This window comes from Saccostrea cucullata, unplaced genomic scaffold (assembly GCF_032062105.1).
Source record: "Saccostrea cucullata isolate Sc308-1 unplaced genomic scaffold, CSIRO_AGI_Scuc_v1 ctg406, whole genome shotgun sequence".
Classification (NCBI taxonomy): domain Eukaryota; kingdom Metazoa; phylum Mollusca; class Bivalvia; order Ostreida; family Ostreidae; genus Saccostrea; species Saccostrea cuccullata.
Genome location: NW_026930103.1, coordinates 51,540 through 78,815, shown reverse-complemented (window position 1 = coordinate 78,815; position 27,276 = coordinate 51,540). Strand labels below are relative to the sequence as shown.

Here is a 27,276-nt window from a genome sequence, read left to right as displayed (position 1 = left end):
ATCAGAATGTGTTTTAATAAAATAATTTTGCAAATGACAAATTATCAGGTAAGAGAATTTACGAGTTCTATTTTTACTGAAAAAGCAGCTGTCAATGATATCAAAAAGTCTGCACTTTAATTTATCGTGGGGAATGGTTGTGGATAAAGTTGAAAATCGTAAGTTTTTAAGCTGTTGATTTTGGTAAAATCTTGTGACTTCAAATTGTCCAAAATTTCTTTGGAATTTTTGAGTATCCACATCTGATTCACACCACTTCTTGAATATATTGTTGCACAGTACTCTTGAAGTTTTTCCTTCATTTCTGTCAATATCTTAGTGAGATGTAACGAAAGAGGCATGGTTGAACATTTACTGGAACCCGCAATGTATCTTTGTTTGTAAGGATTCTTATGAAGTTTCGGAATCCAATATATATAGGGTAGTTCAAATTCATTATGGCTGTGTGGAATATCAAAAATATTCAAAACTGACATATGACTTTGAAGAATTTCTTCCTCAGAAAGGGGAGTATGAGTATAAGTAGGATTACCACTTGTAGAATTAAATCGAAGTTCTTCTAAAATACAATTTGTATAATGAGCCTTACAAACGAAGACTGTATTGTTACCTGCTTTGTCGGTAGGGACCAGTACGTACTGATTATGTAATCTATCTTATTCTTTTTTTCACTTCTGGATTATTGAACAGAGAAGGACAGATGCTTTTCATATTGCCCCTTAATCTTTTAATACGCGATTTAAACACGGATCTGATACATTTTATCCATTCTGACAAAGTGTCAACGTCTTCTTTTTTATATCTGGCCCATTGTCTGGCGTAATTTTCAAAAGAATCCATAATATTTATGATATTCCAACACCAGTTGAAGGAGCGGGGTTATGCATTCTGCCTTAAAATACATACTTTTTAACTACCTCATATAATGTTCTAATTTTTTTCATGTATATACAGGAAATACCATACACACTGAGAACGTTCTTATAATGATATTAAAAATTCCTCCAAAACTGGCAAAAATTTACATCTGAGTGAATAAGAGTTCAACCTTCAAAGATATCTATAAATTAAAAAAAAAATACTTCCCTTTTCAACACTTCCTATCCCACAGACACCTGACCAATGGTTGTTACATCCCCTTTCTTCTGAGATTTTATAGACATTACCTTTCCAAATTAATGAACTCTTTTAGTCTATCACGCCGTTACCTCGATATAAAGTCCTAGCACATACCGTCCAAAAGTTAATGCTAAAGTTAAAGTGTGGAATTTTGGGGTAAAAGTGTCTCAAACTCCAAGATCAATGTCATAGGGTCAAAGTTGGTTGTACACAAAAATAAAGTCTTGTCATAAAAATACAACCGTGAAATATGACAACCATAGTCCAACCAGTCTAAAGATATGGGCAAGATTTATGCGGACAAATATACAAACAGACAGAAGGAGAGGTAAAAAACTATTTACCCCCGAAACTTCGTTTACGGGGGCATAAGTATAACATTAAAGTGACAACTTTTTCATCATCCAACATTTGTTTTGTTTTTTTCTATTTGTAAAAAACTCCTAAAATCATTATATGTAAGTACATGTGGAACGGGGGAAACGATAATACATGTGCCAATTTTTGGAAAGACACTATCTTTTTTTGTAGTTAATCATGTTTTTTGCTACAACGCCCATTTTTTAAGGTTTTGTTGATACTAGCAAACGACAAAAGACATTTTACAGGTTTTGAGCTACCCACATTTTGTTTCCCTTGTATCATATGTCAGAGGCAATCTAATTTCGTGTTTTTACAAATCTTCCCTAAAGGAAGTTTGAAATTTCATTCATAGAAAACCAAATATTTTTATAAGATCTATATATTTTTCTAAGCTAGCACCCCTTTTCGCGCCAGTTTTAAAAGGTAGGGATAAAAAAACGTTAAACTTATGAAAAATAAAACTTTATTTTGATTTTTGCAAATTATTTATCTAAGGTAAAATCAAAGAGATTTTTAACTAATTAATTATGGAAACTTTTTTGACACCAGCTACATGTAAAAAATAACCTTTTATGAAGATTAAAACGAAAACTGTGAAAACTTACTGTATAATGTAATAAACGTTTCTACGATGCATGTGTCTTTGCTTATATTGTTTTCCTTTATTGGGGATAAAACAGTTTGTATTATTAATGTAAGGTATTGTACAGCTTTGATTTCGTTAGCTAAACTTAAAAGCTTTCAGAAATAACACTTCAAAGCATAAGTTAGCTTGATATTACCCGTACACATTCGCCTAACAAGCATATTCCTACAAAAACGAATGTTTTTGCATCAAAAAATGACAAGGGGTCAACTTTTTTCTACAATGCACACTAGAAAATGCAAGGCCATAATTTAATTACAGTAGATTTTTCATTCATTATCCAGGTTTTTTAACAATGAAAATGGACACTTTCTGTGGACGGTCTTTTTTCTTGACGTGGACGTTATAACACTTACAAGTAACACACAGCAGTGAAGATAGAAAAGAAATATTGTATTATGTAAATGTTTTAATAATCTACTTTCAATTATTTTTTGAAATAAAATTCAAACATATTTTTCAGTGTGTATACTAAAAATGAAATTTGATGCGTGACCAGGTAATTGTTTTCGAAACGTGCAAACTCAGATTATCAGGAAGCTCAGGTAGATGACCTGTCAATCAAATCAGAAGCTATCTTTTTTTAATGACTGACAGGCGGTAAATTATTGATCTTGAAACTTTAAAATTGGGTGTTTAAAGTGGATGGGACTATATGGCTTTAATATTTCACAGGTGTAATCCTTTTGACAAGACCTATCTCCGGGTACCACCAAATTTGACCTCGTCAAAATGACCTTGGAGAGTTTAACCTACTTTTACAAAAACAAAAATACCAAACGTTAACCTTGACCATAACTTTTGAACAGGTGTTGCTGGACTTTCATACTTCATATGGGTATCTATTGTCCCAAGACATTTCAACGGGTATGATAATGGTTTGCCTTTCAACCTTGACCTTGAAGTTTGACCCACTATTGAAAAACTTTATTCAATTTTGGCCAAACTATTGAATTGTTAGTACTAGGGCTTTCATATGTCTAGGGTACATTCCTTGTGACAAGGTCTTCTTTTGATCTCTAGACCTTGACCTTGGACATTGACTGGCATTTGAAAAAATCTTCAACCATCGCTAGTAGATGCCATACAGGGGCATCAGTGTTTCACAAACAGATTTTTTGTTCATGTATTTTATTTAATCATTATAGTGTATTATTAATTTTAATGTGTTGTCTGACCCATGCAACAGTGAACTGAAAATGTCAACAAATTCAGATTGAATAGAAGTAGAAGTTAGTGGTTGTATCCGCAAATTTTTTCGCTGTGCCTCGACTCGACAAAAGTATGAAATAAAAGGCATTTCAGCTTCCTTATTGGGGATTATCACTGTATAAAACACTCCAGAAGTAGTGTCAATCTTTAAAGGACTAATCACACAAACCGGCAATTCTTTTTTTCTGTACATATAATAGTAGTTCCTGAAAATTAGGAAGAAAAAGTTCTTTTAATTTTAAGAAGGGCGCGAGCTTATATAATAGTAGGCCTACTTTATTTTCAGATCAATAAGTACTTTGACATCCCGTTGACTAAGGTCCACATTTCCTTTTGTGTCATACCAGGAAATTTATTCTTTGAAACAAAACTTTCAAACAACTAAATGCACTCATTTTAATTACATAGAACCATTCATTATCCAGGTTTTTTAACAATGAAAATGGAACTTTCGTTTCTCTTAACGATTCTTTTGCGGATTTACGAAGTATCTACAGATAACAATTTTTCAGGTAATAAAAATGAAATTTCATAGTAAAGAACTTTATTCGGTAATAACCAATATTTGCCCCCCAAATCAAACTTTGATGGAGATATATTTAATTAAGTTCTTAAACAGGGGAGTATATGCTGACTTCAAAGCACTGAATATTTTCACAAGTAATGACGCCATATGTACATAATGACGTCACAAACATGACGTAAATTTCATTTTTTTTATGAATTTTACAGAAAATTGTACATATTTCGTCGATATTTTGAGTAAAAGTCACCGAGCGCATGTGTGTTCAGGATCAATATTTTAATATAATGTGAAGAATGATAATATCAATGAAATATGTCTACATTGTTCCTGAACAAACTTGCTCTCTATAAATTTTAAAGCTAAAATTGTTGAAATTTTGTCCATTTGTCCTCTTTCTGAAAAAGGATATAAAATCAGACTAGTTTGTGACGTCATAAAAACAAAAATTGTGAATACACTGCTTTGACACTATAATATTTCTGTTAATGTATATTTCTCATACAATTTATTGAATTCAGCACACTTCAGAAAGTTTTCAAAATTTGACTTTTGTGGGGGCAAATATTTGCAAAATACCGCAGATAGTTCTTTATCAAGACATGTATGAAGTATACGTATCAATTCATGTATTCGAACGGTATATAAAATTGTTTACCCCGCGGGGTAAACGGTTGTAACTTAGATGTAGAGTTTGCGAGACTATCTTTAAAATATAATTTTTGTTAATGTCCTCTCCCGACGTAGTCAGGGCAAAAAGTTGGCTCGGTAAGTAGGTGTGGATATAGAGGAAAAATATCATAGTTTCACAAAGATTAAAAACGTTTAATTTGAGTCGGGCCATTTTAGCCAGTCAACCGGGAGAGGACAAGCAAATGTTTTTGAAAGACGGCCCGGGTTATGTCCCTGTCAAAATAAATGGTATTTTCGATAGAACTGCAAACGCATTACCCTTGTTCAAAGTAAAAAATATAAAAGGGATGCTAGCTGATAAATCAAGTGGTTTATTTTGCATTTGTAAATTTAATTCATATCAATCCCGGACATAATTTTGATGACTTTTAATATAATGTTGAAACATGCAGTATTAATTGTTTCCTGCAATTGATAGAGTGAAATATGAATTAACTTTCAGTATTGATTTTCAGTCCAGACTACGTGTACACCACAACACAAATGGCGTAATGAAATCAACATCAGTTGTACTGTATGTGGGTTCAGTGGTCTAGATTTCGTGAATTTCGAAGTAGAATGGCTGTTACAAAAAAAAACTAAGCATTACTAGTCCAGCTAAATTTACACCTGGTAATCTAGAAGGTAACGACACGAAGTACACGTGGGAATTCATTACGTTGAATGACGACGACTGCGAAGGAAACAAAACAGTCTTCAAATTGGTTGACCAGGGTAAGCAAAACTAAACATGTAATCTCTTCATGATAATTCTAAGAAATGTCTGAGATTTATCATTATATAATGAAAGTTATAATTATAACTTTCATTAAATTTTTCAAAAGTCCATTATACATCTTTAAAAAGACAAAGATTTACATATCGTATATTTTTCTTTACAATTTAAAATATACTAAGGCAACTTTATACATGAACTATACGGGTTTTATATATAAACATGATTCTGTGTTAAAACACTGAGATACTGTTTTATGTACAATGCTTTTTTTGCAGAACCTGCTTGGACCACATCACTCGGCATATACACTTGTTATGTAACTCTAAACGGAAGCATAACAAAGCAAAGCAGTGTCGATTTTTCTTGTAAGTAATAAAGTAGCTAAAAAGTGCTGATTATAAAAAAAGTTATTTTTTATCACTTTCAGACAACGATGAAAATTTTTGTATTTTTATTGAGGACGTAAGGTACCTAATCTTTTTTATCCTCCCGCAACGTAGATGGAGGGAATATAGTAACGCATTTTGTGTGTGCATGTAGGGTATTAGTTTGTTCTTGGTGCGAAACGGAAGTGATTTGCATCGGGATCAGTATGTCGGATGCTGCTCTGTTTAAATTTCATATCATTGAGTTATTGCTCATGCAAGCGTCTTTTTTATGGTTAGCTGGAAAAGAAAACACATCATCAAATTATGTTCTGATGAGAGTCAGCAATGTTCCAGTGGCAGATATCGCAAAAAGTTGCAAAAAATATGGATATGACGTATTTATGGATGACTCTGTGGCGAAATCCGTACCATTGCGTGAAACTGAACGTGCGTATTTCCCCGTTTGTCCCAGTATTCAAATAAATAACCAAAGTATTGCTGTTTGCAAACCATGGATTTCTAGACAAGGTAAATAAACGGTCCGTGTAACACTTAACAATTCAAAGTTCTAAAATGATTTTGAGTTTTATGTTAATATGTTAGTTCAAATGTCAAATAAAAAATAAAAAAAAAAAAAAAAAATCAAACTGATTTTGGCACTGAATATTTTGAAAATTAAAATATTTTAGTTAAAAATTCAAATTTCCAAATAGGTTTTTAAATTTTGATATTTCATATTTTTTTACCTAAAATGTTCAAATTTCAAGAAATAACTTAATATATTTTAAACTTTTGAGTTTTGAATCTACCGTTCAGAAAGTTTACGCCTAACAATCCAAAACTTATTTATTTTGTCTTTCGATTATTTAACATTTACCTCAAAATTCTATAAATTTAAAAGCTCGGTTCACTTTATGCATAAAGTTGCCCTGTAGTTATTCAGTTGATTTGATATTTTGGATATTTAAAGTTATTTGAAATTAGAACATTTGAATCAAAATTCCAAATTTCTACAATTATGTTCTCTTTCGCTTCGCTCAGACGAACATAAATTATTTCATATTCTCTTTACATATACAGAAACAACTCAAACACAAATATAGAGGAGGCGACAATGTTAGCCAGATTTAATAAAACTGATTGGTCCAAATATTAACGCGTCTTTAGGTGCGTCCACACATAGAAGCGCTTGCTTGCCGCATTTATTACACGCAAAAATTTACAAACACGTGTCTTCGATGGTACCAAATCTTGACCTTCCTTCTACAATGTATCAAAAAAATAATTGATCAATATCACAGAATAAGAAGGTATTTTAACACGATGTTTATATGTGTCACTTGTTTTGACTTCCATAAATGAATGTATGAACACAATTATGCTTCCCTCGCCGCCCAGGAAAAACCATAGAAAAAAACAACATTATGTTCTCTTTCGCTTCGCTCAGACGAACATAAATTATTTCATATTCTCTTTACATATACGGAAACAACTCAAACACAAATATAGAGGAGGTGACAATGTTAGCCAGATTCGAATAAAAAACGTCTGAGGGAAAATGTAAAGAAAAAAAATTGAATTCAATACCGTTTTTGTACAAATAGAACCTTTTCTGTCCTGCCCTTAACATAACGTCCTCTGCTGTTTCCCTCTTCCACCATCCATTAGCATTCAAGGATCTATCAGGGATGTCTAGATTGGCTGCGGCTGAAGCACCTCCTTGTCTAAGTGAATGTACACCTAACTTTGAAGCGTCCTCTCCAACATCTTTCAATGACTTCAAAATAAGTTCTCTAACACAAAAATAAGGTATGGCTTTGTTACTTTTTGCAGGCTTACAAGAATTACATTTTTTGAACTATCTTAATGACTTGAATATAAAGTCATTAGAATCATTCTGAATATCAACCAATTTAAAATAATAAATAGGACATAGAATGAATCACAAATCACAACTGAGTTTTGCAATGTGAGCAATGTTACCCCTTCTGTATATGTCAGTCTTGAAGCTTCTAATTTGAATTTCCACATGAGTGTCGTAAAAGGTAATATCTGATCTCATAATGTTGCACAGGTCTCTGGCCCTTAAAAATCCCGCATATCCAAGAACAAAGAATAATCTAATATGCAAATCAAAGAATTTGGACAAGATACTTTTTAAGCTAAAGACAAGGAAATAATATTAAATGTGATAGGTTTTTTCTTGTTCAATCATTTTCACAAGTTTGTCAGAACACGGGTTTGGAAACATTTTTTTTTCATGATACCATTGCACTGCATAAAAATGGGGGTTTATCATCGAAAATGTTGATCTACTCCAAAAAAGAAGAGATATGAAGAAAAACACTGTTTCAAGCGTTCTTGGTTGAAAAGATAAATTGAGAAATGAACACCAATGATCGAATTTAGAAAAATGTGTCTTGTATTTACTTAAAGTGAACTTTAATTTTGATGCCCCGATAAAACCTGGTATATTTCCAGCCAGTGTAACAATGTCCCCCTCTTCAAGAGTTCCCCATTGTACCCAGTGTGAATGGTTGAAGAGCTGAAATCATAACAAAACGTTAATATATAAAGTTTTAATTCTATAAAGAACAAGTTGAATTCAAATAGTAAACAGTTGCAAAAACTTTTAATCCTGGCTGTAAGCCTTAACTAACATGCATTTAAACTTCATTTTGGCTCTCAAGCCATTCAATCATATATTAAGCTATCAGCCTACAAAACATGCAATGTATCTAAATCCTGGCTCTCAGCCAATCAATACACATATCAGGCTCTCAGCTAAACATACACATAGGCTCTCAGCCAATCATACACATAGGCACTTAACCAATCAATACACATATCAGGCTCTCAGCCAATCAATACACATATCAGGCTCTCAGCCAATCATTACACATATCAGGCTCTCAGTCAATCATTACACATATCAGGCTCTCAGCCAATCATTACACAAATTAGGCACTCACCTTACGATGCAGAATATCAGTCCTGACTCCCAGTCAAAATTACGGATAAATGTCTCAACTTCAGAACACAAAACACAAATACAAATGAATAAGTCTAAATATCAAAATTAACATGAAGTACTATAGCATTGGAGAAAAATTTCAATCCAGCAAAAACACCTTTTTATAAGATCCTGCAGTGAAAAAAAATCTTGGTTTGTCATATTCAATATAGCAAATAACAAATCTTTAAATTTTCCATCTGCATTAACCAGCATAGGTCAAAAAAGCGAAGATATCCATTTAGCACAAGTGTACCATGCACTTTACACAGACCTAAATGATAAATAACGTATGGTATACAGTGTAAGCAAAATTAAAAAATGTTATTTACAAGACTTCCTTTAACCGTTTGTACATTTACATGCTCTTTTCCACAAAACAAAATATCTTTTACCATTTTAGGTACATTGATTATCGTGGAGGGTCCGTATACTCACTGGCCACATCCCAGCCGTACTTATCTGCAATTCTTATAACTCTTTTTTAACTCTTTTTTAGGTATAGTCTAGTTTTCATTTATATATATTAAGTGAATAACAGCTTTTTGAAAATAAAGTTCTCGCGATATTTTGTTAACAGCTTTTTGAATATTTTGTTAGCATTCAAACATCACTTAGTCAATATATTTATCAATACTTTAAAAGTCATTTTGTAAATCTGTTAAAAACTTGTACCTTTCTTTGTGATGTTTCGACTTGAATCAACAGAACTTCTCTGAAAACGTAAGTTGAAATTTTGGCTTCTAATTCCTTTAAGGTCAGACGAGACGTTCCTCAAAATCTGTTTTGTATATCTTCGTAATGTATGAAAAATATTCAAAATTTTAATAACATTCTGATTTCTAAACCAGCATCTAAACTTTTTTAAAAAATCCAAACACTTAAATATTTGAAATTAGAAAATAATTTTTCTTCCCTAGAGGATTATATAAGAAAAACTACCCCTGGTATTTTGCAGAAATGCCTGGTAAGGTACCACAATTTTTTGTGAGTAAACATGTTTAAGTAACAATACTTCAATGACAAACTCCTAGAAAAAATTATCTATGATTACGGAACGTCTCGTCTGTCCTTAAAAGCACCTTTTTTGTTCTCGGCTAACGCTGCATATAACTTGCAGGAGCGTAGACAGGTCCTCATTCAAAATTTGCGAACAGTTGCGGCTAAACCCATTGTTGTTGGACGCGCCTCTATTTTGGTCGTGAGTACATAACACTTATTCTCGGACTACCACGTGGAGATTGCTCGCTACCGTCTGAATCAGACATCTTTAAATCTAACTGATTTGTCGAATGACAAAAGAACATAAAACATGAGTTTAGATACCCATAGACCGAATCACTGCATGCCGCAAAATAGACCCCAAAAGAGAAACAAATTAGTAAAGCACATAAGCGAGATACTAGTAAATAGATATTACCAACGTAATACGTACTAACTGGATAACCGAATCAACACACACGCCTCCCCGCACACCAGAGCAACCAGGTTCGACCCCCCAGGAACACCAATTTCCCCCCAAACATTATTAATGTAACCGAAAAGAAATTTATATCTAATAGGTTTCAAAGTTGAAATTTAGAAGTTTGAAGTTAATTTTAAATAATAAAAAGACAAAAAATATCACCGAACTATAGATTGTTAAGTGTAAACTTTCTGAACAAACAGTAGATTAAAAACTTGAAAGTTTATAGTACAAAAATCGGTTTGGGAAATTTGAAATTGAAACATTTAAGGTAAAAATCTAAAATATTAAAAATTTTAATCCTATTTAGAAAGAAAATTTAGATTTTTGAGCTAAAATATTGAATTTAAAAATGCCAAATCAGTTTGAGTGTTTGAAAGTTAGAAATTTGAACGAATATTTTAACATTTGAAATCATTTTAGAAATTTGAATTAGTGTTACACGGACCGATTCTGATTTTTCAAACACTCAAATTTCAAATATTCAACATTTTTTTTTTTTTACATTTCGGGTTTTTCATCTTTTACTTCAAAGAACTATATGCGGTATATTGCATATATTTGCCCCCACAGAAGTCAAATTTTGAAAACTTCCGGAAATGTGCTGAATTCAATAAATTGTATGAGAAATATAAATTAACAGAAAATATCATGGTGTCAAAGCAGTGTATTCACAATTTTTGTTTTTATGACGTCACAAACTAGTCCAATTTTATATCCTTTTTCAGAAAGAGGACAAATGGGCAAAATTTCAACAATTTTAGCTTTAAAATTTATAGAGAGCAAGTTTGTTCAGGAACAATATTGACACATTTCATTGATATTATCATTCTACACATTATATCAAAATATTGATCCTGAACACACATGCGCTCGATGACTTTTACTCAAAATATCGACGAAATATGTACATTTTTCTGTAAAATTCCTAAAAAACTGAAATTTACGTCATGTTTGTGACGTCATTACGTACACATGGCGTCATTACTTATGAAAATATTCAGTGCTTTGAAGTCAGCATATACTCCCCTGTTTAAGAACTTGATTAAATATATCTCCATCAAAGTTTGATTTAGGGAGCAAATATTGGTTATTACCGAATAAAGTTCTTTCCAAAATAGCAAAAGAGCTTTTAGATAGTTAGAATGTTGAACTGATACTCAAATTCAAATCAGGTTTGGAAAGATTTTGGATATTTAAAGTAAAATTATAAAAACTCAAAGTGTTTAAGTTATTTGAAATTAGAACGTTACGTTTGAATTACAATTTGATTTTAAATGTTTGAAGCTAATTTTAAATAATCAAAAGTCGAAAAATATTACTGAACAATAGATTGTTAAGTGTAACTTTCTGAACAAACGGTAGATTAAAAACTCAAACGTTTAAATAACAAAAATCGTTTTTGGAAATTTGAATTTTAAACATTTAGGGTAAAAATTTGAATTATCTAAATGAAATTTCAAAACCTGTTTCGAAATTTAATAATTTAGATTTTTCACTAAAATATTAAGTTTCAATATACCAAATCAGTTTGAGTTTTTGAAATTTAGAAATTTTAACTGATATATCAACATTCTAAAACTAAAAATCATTTTAAAAATTTGATTTGAAAGTGATACACGGACTTAAACATTTTTTTTTTCATTTTATAATTAAAAGTACTCATTGAAAACTAAGCTTGAAATTTCTTGCTATTACATGAGTTTTTCGTTCATTTTTCGTTTTTCGAATATATTTTGTTTAATATTTAATTTTAAGGTAGTTCTTTGAATCAATATTATATATTTTTTAAAAAAGGATGCTTCAGTCTCACAACAGATAATATTGGTATGGCGGTGGATTGTAGAAGCATCAAAATAGCAACTTGGAATAAATCCCTTCCACTAATAGGAATGACGGTATGGACTAATCATCCCCTCGCAACGGGGTTGGAGGGGATTTAGAGACGCAGTCGAGAGTGTATGTTTGTTTGTTTGTGGATGAGTGAATTAATAGTAAATGAACCAAAGGGCATGCTTGGCATTGCTGCGACCTTGTTTATGTATCATAAGTTTCCATTAAAAAATATCATTAAAATGGCCGTGAGGATAAAAGCAAACTGAATCTGCTTCTTTAAACAAAGGCAATTAATAAATAAGTTTACATTTTATAGAAATATAAATGGACTAAAGATACATTTCCGTAGTAATTTTACATACAATATATAGAGAATGATTAGTAAAAAGCAATATTTTACTTGGAAACATCAGCAAAAAAACAAATTGTACAATTATAGCATTTGCATTGTCATGGAGAATTACCTACTTGAGGGAAAATGGTATCCCTAATTCACAGTTTTCAAGTGTTTGCAAGCTACTGACTAGTGCAGTGAAACTTGTCTAGTCCGGACGTTATCTAATCCATTATCCTGTCTGATAAGATGTAAATTAACTCCCTTTTAGTACATTTTTATACGGCAAATTTTCATTGGAAACAGTGGTGTTCGGATTAGACAAGTTTTTCTGTATATGTATGCATCTTTTAGCATTTCCAATAAGCCTCTAAGTGCAATTTATGTTTGTCCTTTAGGAGAAAGTACAAGAATCTGTTAAGATGAACGAACTGAAAAATGCCAAAATATGAAAAAGCAAATTTTAAATAAAATAATATTTAAAATAACGTTTGTTTTCCGCTCCCAAATCACGGTTAGAATGTTGATCGGTAGGTACGGGTACATGTATGTTAAATCATATTTTTTTTCTAAAAAAAAAAAAAAAGAAGAAGACTGAGAAAAATTGTTCTCTGAAATATAAATACACGTAACATGCTCTTGAGTATAAATATATGTACTCATGCTTGTGTTCAATACAAAGACAGATTGTGTAATTCTGATACATGTATTATGATAAAGGCAGGCATAGAAGGTTAAGACATTCAATAGTTTTGCTGAAATAAATATTCGTTTATTATTCCAAATTTTCAGAGTAACTAACTTTTTTATACATGGACTGTTGGCTCTTGCTACTTACTGGATGGCGATGTAAGGAAATCTCATCCCAAGGTTCCAGATACCTATTGTTCAACAGACAAAGATTTCAACAATTTTCAAGAGGACAATAGAGGAGTGTTCCTTACCCTCTTTTCCATCATTAACAGTATGTTCTTTTTATCATGAATACCACAATTAGGGAAAAAAGGAAGAGAACATAAACAGATAAACGAATTCGAAAGTTTCAACATCTTTGATTTTTTCCTTTGTCAATACAGTCATAGGCTCGTGATTTTGGCTTTCCACACTATAAACATGGAAAGCGTCATTTTATTTATTTTCATCTATCTTATATTAGTAATTTTTTTTTACATTGGTTTGATCCATAGGCGCTTGGATCAAGGATACTGTATTTTTTTCTATATAATGTATTGTCGATGAAATTGGAACTATACTCGTAATATTTTTTTTTCAGTGCACAGTGTTAATTTTTAGTTTTTTGTAAACCTATCTGCTTCATATACACCAGAATGTCACAGAAATTTGATTTTATGCACGCTTAAAAATGGCATATCCCACTGTATACTAAATAGAAACGTTTCTTTTTAGTATTTGTTTTGAACATATTTTATTGTATAAACAAAAGGATTGGAAACGAGTTCTTTCAACTTACGAGTTCCTCTCCTTTCCTCTTCTTTTTAGTATACAGTGGGATATGTCATTTTTAGTATACAGTGGGATATGTCATCAAGTACCCTTGACCCAAGCGACTATGTAAAAAAAATTATGCAATTTTTGAATTATCTGTATGAATAAACTTCAAACCAAATTCTTTTACACTTTATAATTTAGGGTCCAAGAAACATAATTTCAAAAATTAAAAAACAAATCAAGTATGGCGTACTAGTATTTATATCTTCAATTAATTCTATTTTCAAATTTCATTATATACAAAGTTCAGTATTAAAATAAATATACAACAGAAAACAAATCTAAAAACACAATAAATTAAAATTTAACTGTTGTAAATCGTTTTAAAAATCTGGATTTCATGCAATTTAGTAAATCCAGAAAATACAGCAGATATAAATTCGGACTGCGTGGCTACCTACATGGACTTGGAAACTCTAAAACTCTTTGAAATGCCTTGCCATAGATTCTGTGATGCATATTGTACTTCACACGGTAAGTATGGACTTCTTATACTAGTAGTGAACAATTTCTTTGTCTTCTTTCTTGAATATTCACAGAGTTATTTACATTGGTTTCGTTTTCTTGCAATTTATTTCAGTTACACAGTATTTAACCGCATTAGAGTTTTTACTTATTTTCAGACGGTTCTAGCATTATTAATCTTAATCGGCATATGAAATGGGAGGATGCCAGGAAAGAGTGTCTCATGTTAAATAAATCTCTACCCAACGAAAACTTTACGTTCTCTGACCCAACCCAATTCGATATTACAAGCACAGTGTGTCTTGATGTGTTTAAAAACTCATCTGTATTATTTCAACCTGTCGTTAAGCTTGCATCAAAAGAACATGGAAGGATAATAATCAACGCTTCTACTAACCATTCGATGAGGCTGCAATATTTATGTGGGACAAAAATAGGTTGAGTATGATATTCTATGATTAAAATTGTTAGAAGGCTTTGTTTCATTCATTGCTGTGTCTCCTATACTGATGCATATGCAAGATATGCCAAAAAGAAAACAACGATTTAAAGATAGAATCATTCAATCTTTTACATATATACATGTATAGCCAGGATAACATGTTGATTGCATAGTAAGCTGTTTGGGGTAGGGGGTTGTGTGTTAATTTTACCGATATATTATTGTAATACCTTATAGTAGAATCTATTCAAATTTACATTTATGCATTTCAATAATTTTGTTTGTGTGTACATAAAAAATAAAGTTGATAAATGGTTACCCTCCACTTCAAACAATGTCTGATGAACCCTGTGCTTTTGTAAAATTTAATGAAACTTTTTTATGAGATAGTGTGTGAGTTTAATGGTGAAAATGATAACGTTGTATTTCATTTAGTACTTATTTTGTATTATATCGTATTAAATAAATAAATAATAAAAAATATTAAAAGTAAAAATTTAAAAACAAGGGAAAAAAAACGAAAAAAAAGAACCCAGAGAGGAGAGGATTTTTTTCAACCTTACTTATACTATAGGAAATGTTAATAGAAAGACTGGTTGCCACTCCCCCCCCCCCCACACACACACACTTTTAGCGATTCAAAATGTAGTAAGGTTTCTAAATATCTCTCTTTTCAACTTTGAAACTTTTTCAAGTAAGTAAAAAAAAATTTCTCTGACTTTCAAAAACGATGCAGCGCCAAGAGAAAGGTTTCTAAATATCTCTTTTAGAAACAAGTACGACAGACAGACAGAGGGACAGACAGTTTCACCAGAAGGGTACTAATAAATCACTAAACGATGATACCGAGTGATCATTTGGGATTTTTTTCGTTACATCTTCATTTCTATTCGTTTTTTGACAGTACTCTATAATAAATGAACCTATGAAGCATAAAATTTTCAACGAATAGACTTGTTTGTCATTGATTTCCTTACTGTGAATTTCGATAAGTCTCAATTTACGATAGATATATAGGCCTACATGTCGGTCTACAGAGATCGTAAAAATGTGATAATTTGTTTGCATGGTATTACTTTTCTTTTTATTTATAGACACAGAAGAATCAAATTACGGACACTGTAATACAACAACAGAGGGTTTTCACGAATTCCATACTAGAGATACTACAGTGACTTGGAAATTTCCAACAGAGATGAACCGGATAAAAGTTATTTGTAAAGTTTTTTTGTTAAATTTTGGTAGCATATTTTAATTTAAATGTAAGAAGAAAAACATTTCTATTAATAAGTGTGAAAATACCAGACATTAACAGGCTAGTATGATGAGTCAAAATGGGCATTTTTGCAAGTTTTCAGTCGTTAAATTTTGAGGCAGATAGACAAAGGAATTCAGTTTTATAGTATTTCTTTTCGCACAACGTAAGATTCTGAGCTATCCAATGTTCTTTCTTATCATTTTCCTTCCTTGACCGTCCTTGAAAATAAACAACATATGTACGTGCAAGACAACACGTAAGTAGAATTTTTTAACTGAAAGGTAGGTATAAAGCAGTATATTTCAGAAACCGCCGTTCAATCAAATGCTTAGTAAAAAACGATCTAAAAACTGCAATTCTCCATATTGTTTATTCAATTAGCCAAATTCCAATCGAGTAATATATTGGATCTATATAATACACTGTAGCGGTAGTATATAGTTCGAGACTATTTATGTAAAGTTTCTTTTTGAAATAATGTAAGCGGTAATAAATTCAAAATTTTGTTATTACATATAACGTAATTCGTACATTCTCTTTTCTTTAACATTCTTTAAAAATGCGAAAAGAAGCAGTTACCCAGAAATCTATGTTACAATTTCCTGAAAGGACTTAAATCATGAAATCTAATTAACAAATAACCTTTTTTTTATTTTTAAGCCGACGATTTACTGACCAGTCATAACATCCTCCGTTGTTGAGTTTTATCGTTAAATTTTTTGTAAAAAATCAAAGGTTAAATGAATAATGTAAAAAAACATTATTTTATATGTTGAAATATATTAGACAAACATTCAGTAATTTATATGTACATGTACACAAAGTCTTAAAAAACAATAGTACCCTTGACAAGTTTTCGTGGCATTACGGTTAATTTTAAAGTTTAAGACTGAATAATTGATATAAATTTTATCACATATACAAACAATAATTCTCCTTATTTTCAAATGATTTTAACTCACATATTATTTGTTATTTGTCCAGAAGGTCATAATTCTGTTACATAGTTTCTTATTGATTTTTTTGCTGACGTCATATGTTATAAAACAAGTTATATACCATCTAGAGAAAATATTATAAAATTTACAGTGTAAAAAATTTCTGTTAATTGACAAAATGATTACATTATTCGACTGGAAATTTATTTGTTGTTTTTCACCACACCTATCTAGACGTGCCTAAGCTGTATATACTAAATATGTAAAAATTTTCGAACTTATGCTGCAAGACAAGAAGTAATTTTTTAACTGAACTTTATTTAAATGTTTCATACTTGAAAATATAAATTTCATGTATATTCAAAGCAATTAAATGTTTAATTCAATTGATTATCAATTCACAATACTTTTTTATCATATAAGCTTTTTTATTCCAATCGAAATATATTTGAAAATTATAAACAAAAATACGTATATAGATCAGTAGAAAAAATATCAAAAGTTTCCAAATTATTGTCACAAATACCGGTAGCTAGTAATAGTTAAAATTCATGATTATCGCCGGCTATTAGTTTTTAAGTTTGGTATTTTTAAAACACGACGAAATGAAGAGTATATTAAGCAAATTGTCAAATTTCCTGAAAACTATCATCATGAAATCTAATTAACGCTATAATTTTTTATTTTTAAAGGCAAAAAGGTTTAACATTTGGTCATCAAACATGCTCCGTTGTTGGAGTTTTGATGATAGCAAATATGCTTGTTTCATCACAAGGTAAAGTGAATCATGTAAAAACATTAGAATATATGGGAAATATATATTCGACAAATGTTTACTGACTTACACATACTTACTTTTAAATACGATAGTATTTACTTTCAGAGTATTAAAAAGAAAAGGAAATCAAGAAAAAAGTTCCACAACAGAGGAAATCGTTACCTCAGATCTTTACTCTGAACCGGTTTCTGCATCAGGTGAGAAAAACATGAAAACAAAGGATCACATCACTGCTGAAGACGAGTCAGCCTATTCTGTAGCTGATTCGAATGACAACGAGTACTCACAACCCCTCGTCAACAGGGACAATCGAACGGGACAGGTGCGTTCTGCAAATGATGTTACCATCTCAGACAGTGAATATGCTGATACAGATTTGGGTGAATATGATGTTTTAAGAGGACAGCGAAAGAAACACTCCGAAAATACATCATCGAATTGTGATATTTATGACAGGACAAATAATGTTGTCACTGGTATCTATGACGTCACAACGAACACACTGAACGAGAACGAATACTCAATGACAGATAATGATTTAAATCAATAATACATGGTTATATAAATAAAATGCCAAAATATAATATGTAAAATATTTATAACTTTTCATTAGGTATTAAATATACCCCCCGGTAGTGCATTTACTTTAGCATTTGTGATTACTAATTAAGATGGAGAGTTCCTTACTTAAAATGAAATTTGAAATTTTTGGAGCACTTTCCTTTATAAATGTATATATTTTTTAATATTATACAATCAGTACAGTTTGATTAAAAATCATTAATTATAGTAAGAAATTTTAGAGTTATCATTTTAAAGTTTTATTTTTTTGTCATTTTTACCATTTTTTTAAACCAATAGTTTTGTTACCCCCTGTTGTACTCTTCCTCTATGAAATCTGTTTTACATCATTATGTCTTCATTAAATTTCGATCATGCCGTTTTGGTTTACAATGCAGTGAATGCAACATTCATCTTTTGGACTCTTAATGACCGTGAATCTATTGATCATGATCACCTCTTTCTCAGTGCAATATGATGTCGTTGATTGTGTCATATATTTTTTTTACCATATCCTGTATATTCCTTTCAAAATGACCAAGCGTTCTTTTTTCAATATTTCACTTAGAGCACAACCTCTGATCCAAAATATATGCAATAACATAACAAAAGTCCTGTCTCTAAAGATCTTAAAACATGTCTAAATTTTTTAATCGAGCTCTGTGCTCATGTTTTAATTCTTTGTTGCATGTGATTGAATGTTTTCTATAAAATTCAAGAACATTTCATTTTCACAAAACCTGTTTTCAAATGCCTCGATTCTCAAAAAGAAATTTCTGTTAAAGAAAATGAGAGCCCTAGATCTCAGCTTTAGTTTGATAAATGAAATGGGACAGATGGTGATAGTCAATTAATTGATAGAAAGACAGGGGCATTTTTTGCATAGAGTGAACATTGCTCTTGCGTTTAATGATAAACATTTTCTACCTCCAGTTAAAGCTTTTAATTTCTTTTAATAATCCATATCTCAATTACATAGTAAACTGTCTTCTGTTCATAATCATACAATAAATTTTATATTCATATAGAGCTTTTTTTTCAATTGTTTAATCTAATTCTCAAAATATGCAATTACATAACAAAAGTCATGTTTCTGAAGATCATATACATGTTTCAATTTTTAGATCTGTGTCTAAGCTCATATTTCAAATCTTAGCTGCAGGTATTCCAATGTTTTCTGCAGAATTCAAGAACATTTCATTTTCACAAGGCCTGTTTTACAACACCTGCATTCTGAAAAAGAAATTTTATTTAAGAAAATGAGAGCACTAAGATTCGAAGATTCTTCTTTAGTTTGATATATGAAAGAGGACAGAGAGTGATAGTCAAATAATTGATATAAGGACATTACCATTTTATGCAAATAGTGAACCTTGCTCTTGTTTATTAATCATTAACATTTTCTATTTCCAGCTTTCCTATAATAAGTATATGGAACTCTCAATTACAAAGAGAAGTATACTATTTTGACGCTTTTCTTGAAATCTTACGATAAATATTCTGTATCAGTAATTTTGAATATTTCCCTTAAAACCGCTTGACCAGGATAAATCAAAGTGATAAAATGTCAAAATTTTTTGTTTTGACTTCTATTCTGCTCAAGTTTCCAAGAAATATATTTTTATCCAAGCATTCGTTTACAATAAACGAATTGTACTAAAGAGTTTTTGTAAAGGAAAACATTAATACAACAATGTGGGATATCTACAAAAGAAATAATTTCTTCAAAATCAGTAATAGAATTCTATATTCAATGCCTTGAAGAAAAATATTAAATCAAGTTTAACAAGTTCCACTCAAAATATAAATTAATGTCGTTCAGGAACTGCTTTACAGGAAGCAAACTTCTTAAAACACAAGAAAAACTAGAGTTGGTGTTGTTAAACATTAAACATAACCCAATACAGATAAAAGATAGATACGAAAAGGAAGTATCACTCAAGTAAAAATGAAAATATAAGGAATCACTGTCTAGTTAGGAGACTAATGCCAGGGACATAGACGATAGTGGGAAACATAGGATAATTTTAACACAAATGCAAATCATCCAATATTTCCCACTATCGTTGATGCCCTGGGATATTCTCCTAACTAGATAGTGATTCCTGAACTTAAACCAATCTCTATGATAAACGTGATGACTTTTTTTTTATCGTCAACATCGTTTACTTATGCAGCAATATACATGTACCTTCATCGCATGAATACGGAGTTTATATATCTCAGTTGATTCGATACGCAAGAGCAATGCTCTTTGTATGAAAAAATTTCGAAAAGGAGGTTAATTATTGACAAACAAGTTGATGGATCTAGAATATCAACAGTCTCGTTTAAGGTCATTATTTCGTAAGTTCGATGGTCGATACAATGACCTTGTCAGCAAATACAATTTATTGAGTCAAATGCTGACTGAAGGTTTTCATACTTATTGTAAGTCCATTATTTATACACTGAATTAATAACGTATTTCCCTGTTATTTTCTGATCATGACAAGGAACACACGGTGGTTGTGACCGGTCAGCAGGGAATGCTCACTCCTCCATGGCACCTGATCCCACCTCTGATGTTTTCGAGGTCCGTGTTTGCTCTGCTCCTATTTTGTATTTTTAAAGGACTTTTGATCTTGAATACTGTTTGTTATCTCCCTATGTTTCATTTCACGAATAGTACAAGGAAGATACTAGTCGTGGGTGAGTATAAGACTATCAATTTCCTAAAGAGCAATTCTTCCTCCTAGTATTTTCACAGTTTCGACAACTTTGTTTCCTATTCCTATTTGTTTCCTATTCTATTTAGTGTGCATATATCTTTAGCGCAGACAACAAAACACTTAGAGATATAAATGTTTTTGTCTTGGTTTTCCTACAGAGTACAATACATGTTTTTGAAGAATCAAGATGGAGAGCCTTGTGATCAGTCTCATTTTCCTTTGTGTCAGGGACAGAACCCTCTTTTGCAAAGGTAAAAATGTTTTTCTTTGCATTCTAAAAACTTATTGTGGTTGAAAAGCTAAACAAAAAATAATATTCTTATTTTTAGGAGCAGAACTTATCAATTTGCCTCCTGTTATAACATTAGAGTTTGAACCGGAGTATTTTGTACCGATCTTTCATTCTACTCCCTTATCCTTGTTTTGCCAAGCTAATAACTCCGTACTCAAGTGAGTAGTACTGTATCCTACCTTTGTAATGGTCAGATGGCATCAAGATAATGTAAAGACTATGACCTTTATAATACTAGTATCTAAATTTATACATGAATCTAAATTTTTTTGTCTAATTCATTACATTAGGTATCAGTGGTATAAAAAAAAAGATGTGGAAAATGACCGAGTTTCCTTTAACTGGAGAAATCACCTTCGAAAATCTAGAAAAAGAGGACTTCGGCAGAAAATAAGTTTGGAATTTCAGTCTCACTATTTGTCAAATTATCGGAAGCAGGTAAAGCAATTATAATTATATTTCAGAAAACATCATAAGATATAACATTGCAATGCCTTCAAATTTAGCTCAAAAATCAGCTGTTTAAAGTGACCACCCCTATGAAAGTTTTTTAGACTCGTCCATTTACAGGTGAATGACACACCTGAGTGACCACTAAACAATGCTTTCAATTTTAGCTCTACGAGTGAGAGGACGTAAGTTTATCGATCCACGTTTCGCATGTTTTTATAGGCATTGCAGACGTTTAGAATGGCGCAAAGTCAGCTTTTCTCCCCAGATGCCTTAGGGAGAAGAACACCGTCTTCTGATAGACTGCAGGTTTGTGTTTCGGAAAACGAGCAAATTTCCGACGATGCAGAAAGTGATTATGAGCAAACGCCAATTCAGGGCAATAAAGACAAAAACACGCCAATAAGGGGCACAAAAGATACGCCAATACGGGGCACAAAAAATACGCCAATACGGGGCACTAATAATGCTGGTATGCCGATTCAGGGCACTAATGAAGAACCTCACTCTGATGAGGGTTCGGGAAGAGAATGGAGAAGCGAACGAGTTAATGCATCCAAAAGTGAAAGTAGAAAGAGAAAGCGTGAGAAGGAGAGCGATAGCGATTCAGAAGAATCAAGTTCAGATGACAGCAGTAGTTCAAATGATTCCGAGTCAGATTCAGATTCAGATATGTTCAGTCCTTCACAGGTTTTGAAGATGAAGGGAGGTGAGAAATTACCAAAGAAAATAACGAAATACATTGAGAAGTATGCTAACAATGGCATTACCAAAGCTACTCGACAAGAAATAACAAAGAACTGTAAAACACCAAACACAAAAAGATTAAAATCAAAAGAAACTGACAGATTCATTAAAAAACTTTTTAGGAAAAGATTCAATCAGGCCATGTCCAACAAAAAAGAGAAAATTATAATAAATACACAAAATCGCATTCTTGATGCTACTGGTCCATTAGCCATACTTTGGCATGAAGCTGAAAAGGTCAGAAAAGCTAATAAAGGCATAGACCCCAATGATGTTATAAATATTGTACAGAGAGCATTAGTGTTGATTGGAAATGCTCATTATGTGTATCTCACAGACAGACGCAAGACTTTATTAGGCAAACTTGTACCAGAGTGTGTTGACCTAATTGAGGACAGTTCTGGAAAGAAAGCATTACGGAAATCAAAAGATAAACTGTTTGGAAACACATTTAGGAAGCTGTTAGCTAGAGACAGTAAAGATAATAGAGAGATTTCAGATCTTCTTCCACAAAGAAAACGATTCAAGTCTGACAATAAGAACTCTTATTTCTATGATAACAATAACGAGAGAAGGAACTCTTTCAGAAATGGTGCAGGTCGACCCCAGCAGTTTTTTCGGACAGGGCCCTCAAACAACAGATACCAGTTTGGGGGCCACAATTACAGAGGACAACAGAGCCAGAGAGGCAGAGGTTCAGCAAAGTTTCCTCTTTCCAGAAAGACAGAAAATCAGTAGAAATGAAGGTAAGGCCAATCACTTCAGAATTAAAATTTCCTGTTTTGACAGAAAATCTCAAGAATATCCCTGTGGGGGGGAGGTTGAAATATTTCCATCAAAACTGGGAAAATCTGTCAAAAGATTGCTGGGTTCTAGAAACAGTGCTAGGCTTAAAACTAGAATTCTTTCAAAATCCCCCCGTTCAAGTGAATCTTCCTCATTTCAAGGGATTTTCCAAGGAAAAGAATGCATTGGTAAACCAAGAAATTCTCAACATGTTAGAAAAGAGAGCAATTTTACAAGTGGAAGACACATTGGACGGGTTCATAAGCCCCATATTTCTTGTAGAGAAAAAGGGAGGGGGGCAAAGACCTGTAATAAACCTGAAAGAATTAAATGGTTACATGATATACAGACATTTCAAAATGGAGGGAATCAATCTAGTACGAGATATGATTCAAAAAGGGGACTGGCTAATAAAAATAGACCTGAAAGATGCTTATTTCACAATTCCCATTGTAAAAGAAGATCAAAAATATCTCAGATTTATTTGGGAAGGGAAAGTGTATCAATTCCTTTGTCTTCCATTTGGGATAACAGTAGCCCCTTGGGTTTTCACCAAATTAATGAAAGTTCCCATGAGTTACCTTCGAAGGTTAGGGTTGAGATTAGTGATTTTCCTGGACGATATTCTGATCATGAATCAGACCAAGGAGGGGGCATTGATAGATGGCGAGAGAGCAGTCAATTTGCTAGAAAGTTTAGGGTTTCTGATAAATTTCAAGAAATCAAATTTAGTCCCTTCCCAAGTTCTAGAATATCTCGGATTCAAGATAGACTCCAGTATAATGACACTCTCCTTACCATTAGAGAAGACAAAGAAGATAAGAACAATTTGTCAAGAGGTTTTCAGTTCAAATCCTGTTTCAGTAAGGAAATTGTCAGAAGTGATAGGAAATCTCACAGCAAGCATTCAAGCAGTATACCCAGCCCCATTACATTATCGCCATCTACAAATGGCAAAGAACCAAATTTTCAGTCAATATCAAGATTACAATGCTCAAGTCTTCTTAACTCTAGAAGCCCAGAGAGATCTACTCTGGTGGATTCACCATTTAAACGACACAAATGGGAAGAGTATTGTAATGAATCAGCCATCAGTAGTTATACAGACAGATGCAAGCAATCTAGGTTGGGGGGCAACTTGCAAAAATGTCAGAATAGGGGGTGCATGGTTACAAAGCGAGATTCATTATCACATAAATGTTCTAGAGATTTTAGCAATAACGCATGCAGTAAAGGCATTTCTGAAACAAGAAACAAACATGGTTGTTCTTATTCAAACAGACAACAAAACAGCGATGACTTACATCAACAAAATGGGTGGAACAGTATCCAAGGTGTGCAATCAGTTAGCATTAGATCTCTGGGGATGGTGTCTGAAAAAGAGTATCTCAATGAGAGCAGAATTCATTCCGGGAAAGGAAAATGTCATAGCAGACTGGGAGTCCAGACATCACAAGGACTCAAGCAGTTGGGGGTTAGATCCATACATATTTCAAATTCTAATGAACAAAACAATAGATTGCAAAGTAGATCTGTTTGCAGACAGAACCAATGCCAAACTAGACAAGTTCATCAGTTGGATGCCAGATCCAGAAGCAATGGCACACAATGCACTGTTGCATCCCTGGGTGGGAATAAGGGGGTATGCTTTTCCCCCGTTTTGTCTCATTTCTCAATGTCTGAGCAAGATTCAGAGGGAAAAAGCAACGATTCTCCTAGTAACCCCAGCATGGTCAGCCCAACCATGGTATGCAACGATTCTGAAGATGTGCATTCAGGATCCCATTCTCCTCCCAATAATTCCCAATCTCCTAATGTCAGACAAGGGAGAACCTCACCCACTAGTGAGAAACAACTCACTCCAGTTAGTCGGATGGGTTGTCTCAGGAGATCCATGCAAACAATGCACTTATCGCAAGAGACTGAAGATCTCATCTGTAACTCATGGGGAAAGGGCACAACATCTTCTTACAATTCAGCCTGGAAAAAGTGGGTTAGCTGGTGTGTCAGAAGGGAGGTTGATCCATTTTCAGCCCCTATAAGCTTTGTATTAGATTTTTTAAGCTATTTGTATTATGAGGGGTTTCAATATAGAACAATTAATGTTCACAGATCTGCTCTTTCCTCTGTGATGCCTCATGTCAATAATTTGCCCATTGGTCAGCATTCCATGGTAAAACTTCTAATGAGAGGTATTTTAAGAGGAAATCCCCCCTTACCAAGATATAAAGAGACATGGGATGTAGATAAGGTTTTAAATTATTTTATTTCTCTCCCAAGTAATGAAGAACTCTCTCTAAAACTCTTGTCAAAAAAGTTGGCTATGCTTTTAGCTATTGCTGCCCCCAAAAGAGTTTCAGAAATAGCAAGATTAGATAAGGGGTTCATGCAAGTTATACCATCAAAATTTCTTTTGCCAGGGTTGTCAAAGACGCAAAGAGATTGCCGTTCAAAAGAAGTGTTTTATGCACGTTTTCCAGATCACAAAAATCTGTGTGTAGTTGAATGTTTACTTGAGTATTTACACAGAACAAAGACATTTAGGACTCATAATGAGCATTCAGGTGATCCAATATTACGGTCGGTTATTAAGCCACATAAAGGTTTAACAGCTAATACAGTTTCAAATTGGATAAGGGATGTTATGGCCATGGCAGGTATTGATACTGCTAAATTTAAGCCTCATTCAGCTCGTAGTGCATCAACCAGTAAGGCCTTTAAAAAGGTACATCTGTAAATGAGGTATTAGAAATGGCAGACTGGTCACATGCAGGAACCTTTTATAAATTTTATTGTAGGTCTACATGCTTAGATAAATCAGATGGATTTTCCAAAGCAGTTTTGACTTTAGGTTAGTTGGAGCTTTGAACCTGCAATGTTATATCTTATGATGTTTTCTGAAATATAATTGAAGATTTTATGAGGGCATATTGCCCGAAATGAAATATTGATTATATGAAGAAAACTCATAAGATATAACATTGCAATCCCTCCACAGCCCACCCATAATCAGATTTTGACTTTAATTCATGCATTTTTCTTTTACTGAGTTACATTGATATATAATTATAATTCTAATATATTTCAGAGTGAAGAGACCCTATGAGTCAGAGAGCTGCACAGAAATGTCCTGGAAAAAATGTTATACCAGTATTGAAATTATTAAAGGATTGAAATAATAATATTGTGTTGTTATAAATCACAATTGCAAAATTGAAAGCATTGTTTAGTGGTCACTCAGGTGTGTCATTCACCTGTAAATGGACGAGTCTAAAAAACTTTCATAGGGGTGGTCACTTTAAACAGCTGATTTTTGAGCTAAATTTGAAGGCATTGCAATGTTATATCTTATGAGTTTTCTTCATATAATCAATATTTCATTTCGGGCAATATGCCCTCATAAAATCTTCAATTGTTTTTCACCATGATGTCAGGCCGAGAAATGATAAATATAATTTTTAGATCGTCTTTGGACTTCAATATATATGAATAACATAACTGGAATGTTCTGCTACTGGAAATAGTTGCAGATGGTTTTAATGCTTTAAAGTAATCACCAAAATTCCAAAGAGGATTTTTTTTAATCTTTTACATTGCAACGACATCGATGAAACGAAAGATGCATTCAATCATAAGGCTCTATCATGATAACAAAATGTTTATTGCTTCTATTTATTTGCAGTGTTTGCCATAGGTTAAATTGTTTACAAACAGAACTGAAGTTGCCATATCTTAATTATGTAGATCTTGACAATTTTCTCCAACATAAAACGTGCAACAAACGATCAGGGAATATCATCATTGCACACTTCCCTGTCTCAATCAACCACGTTGTCAACCCAAAACGCAATATCTGATAGAATGGAAACTTGGATATGGAACCTCAGAAAGTGTGTTATACAACGAATCTGTAGCATTGGATCGTGAAGGTACTAGTAATTCCTAATTATCCATTACCAAACGTTTCAATACCGGTAATAATTCTTTTAATTAAAAAAAAATAGATGTACTTTAAATAAGACACTATACTAAGAGCAAGATTCTATGTA

The 27,276-nt window shown here is 32.4% G+C and overlaps 1 protein-coding gene and 1 long non-coding RNA gene across 2 annotated transcripts; both read left to right on the top strand.

Annotated features, from left to right (window-relative positions):
- The first annotated feature begins 5,527 nt into the window (after nt 1-5,527).
- On the top strand, nt 5,528-18,280 carry LOC134282910 (uncharacterized). Its single transcript, XM_062765337.1, has 10 exons — nt 5,528-5,639; nt 5,940-6,170; nt 11,918-12,047; nt 13,103-13,254; nt 14,151-14,273; nt 14,423-14,701; nt 15,477-15,524; nt 15,801-15,946; nt 17,595-17,677; nt 17,786-18,280. The coding sequence occupies exons 1-10, from the start codon at nt 5,528-5,530 to the stop codon at nt 18,228-18,230; spliced, it is 1,749 nt and encodes a 582-aa protein (XP_062621321.1). The 3' UTR covers nt 18,231-18,280.
- A 3,984-nt stretch (nt 18,281-22,264) lies between these two features.
- On the top strand, nt 22,265-26,409 carry LOC134282861 (uncharacterized). Its single transcript, XR_009995374.1, has 3 exons — nt 22,265-22,403; nt 23,029-23,187; nt 26,316-26,409. It is a non-coding gene; the product is annotated as an uncharacterized LOC134282861 (long non-coding RNA).
- The last annotated feature ends 867 nt before the right edge of the window (nt 26,410-27,276 follow it).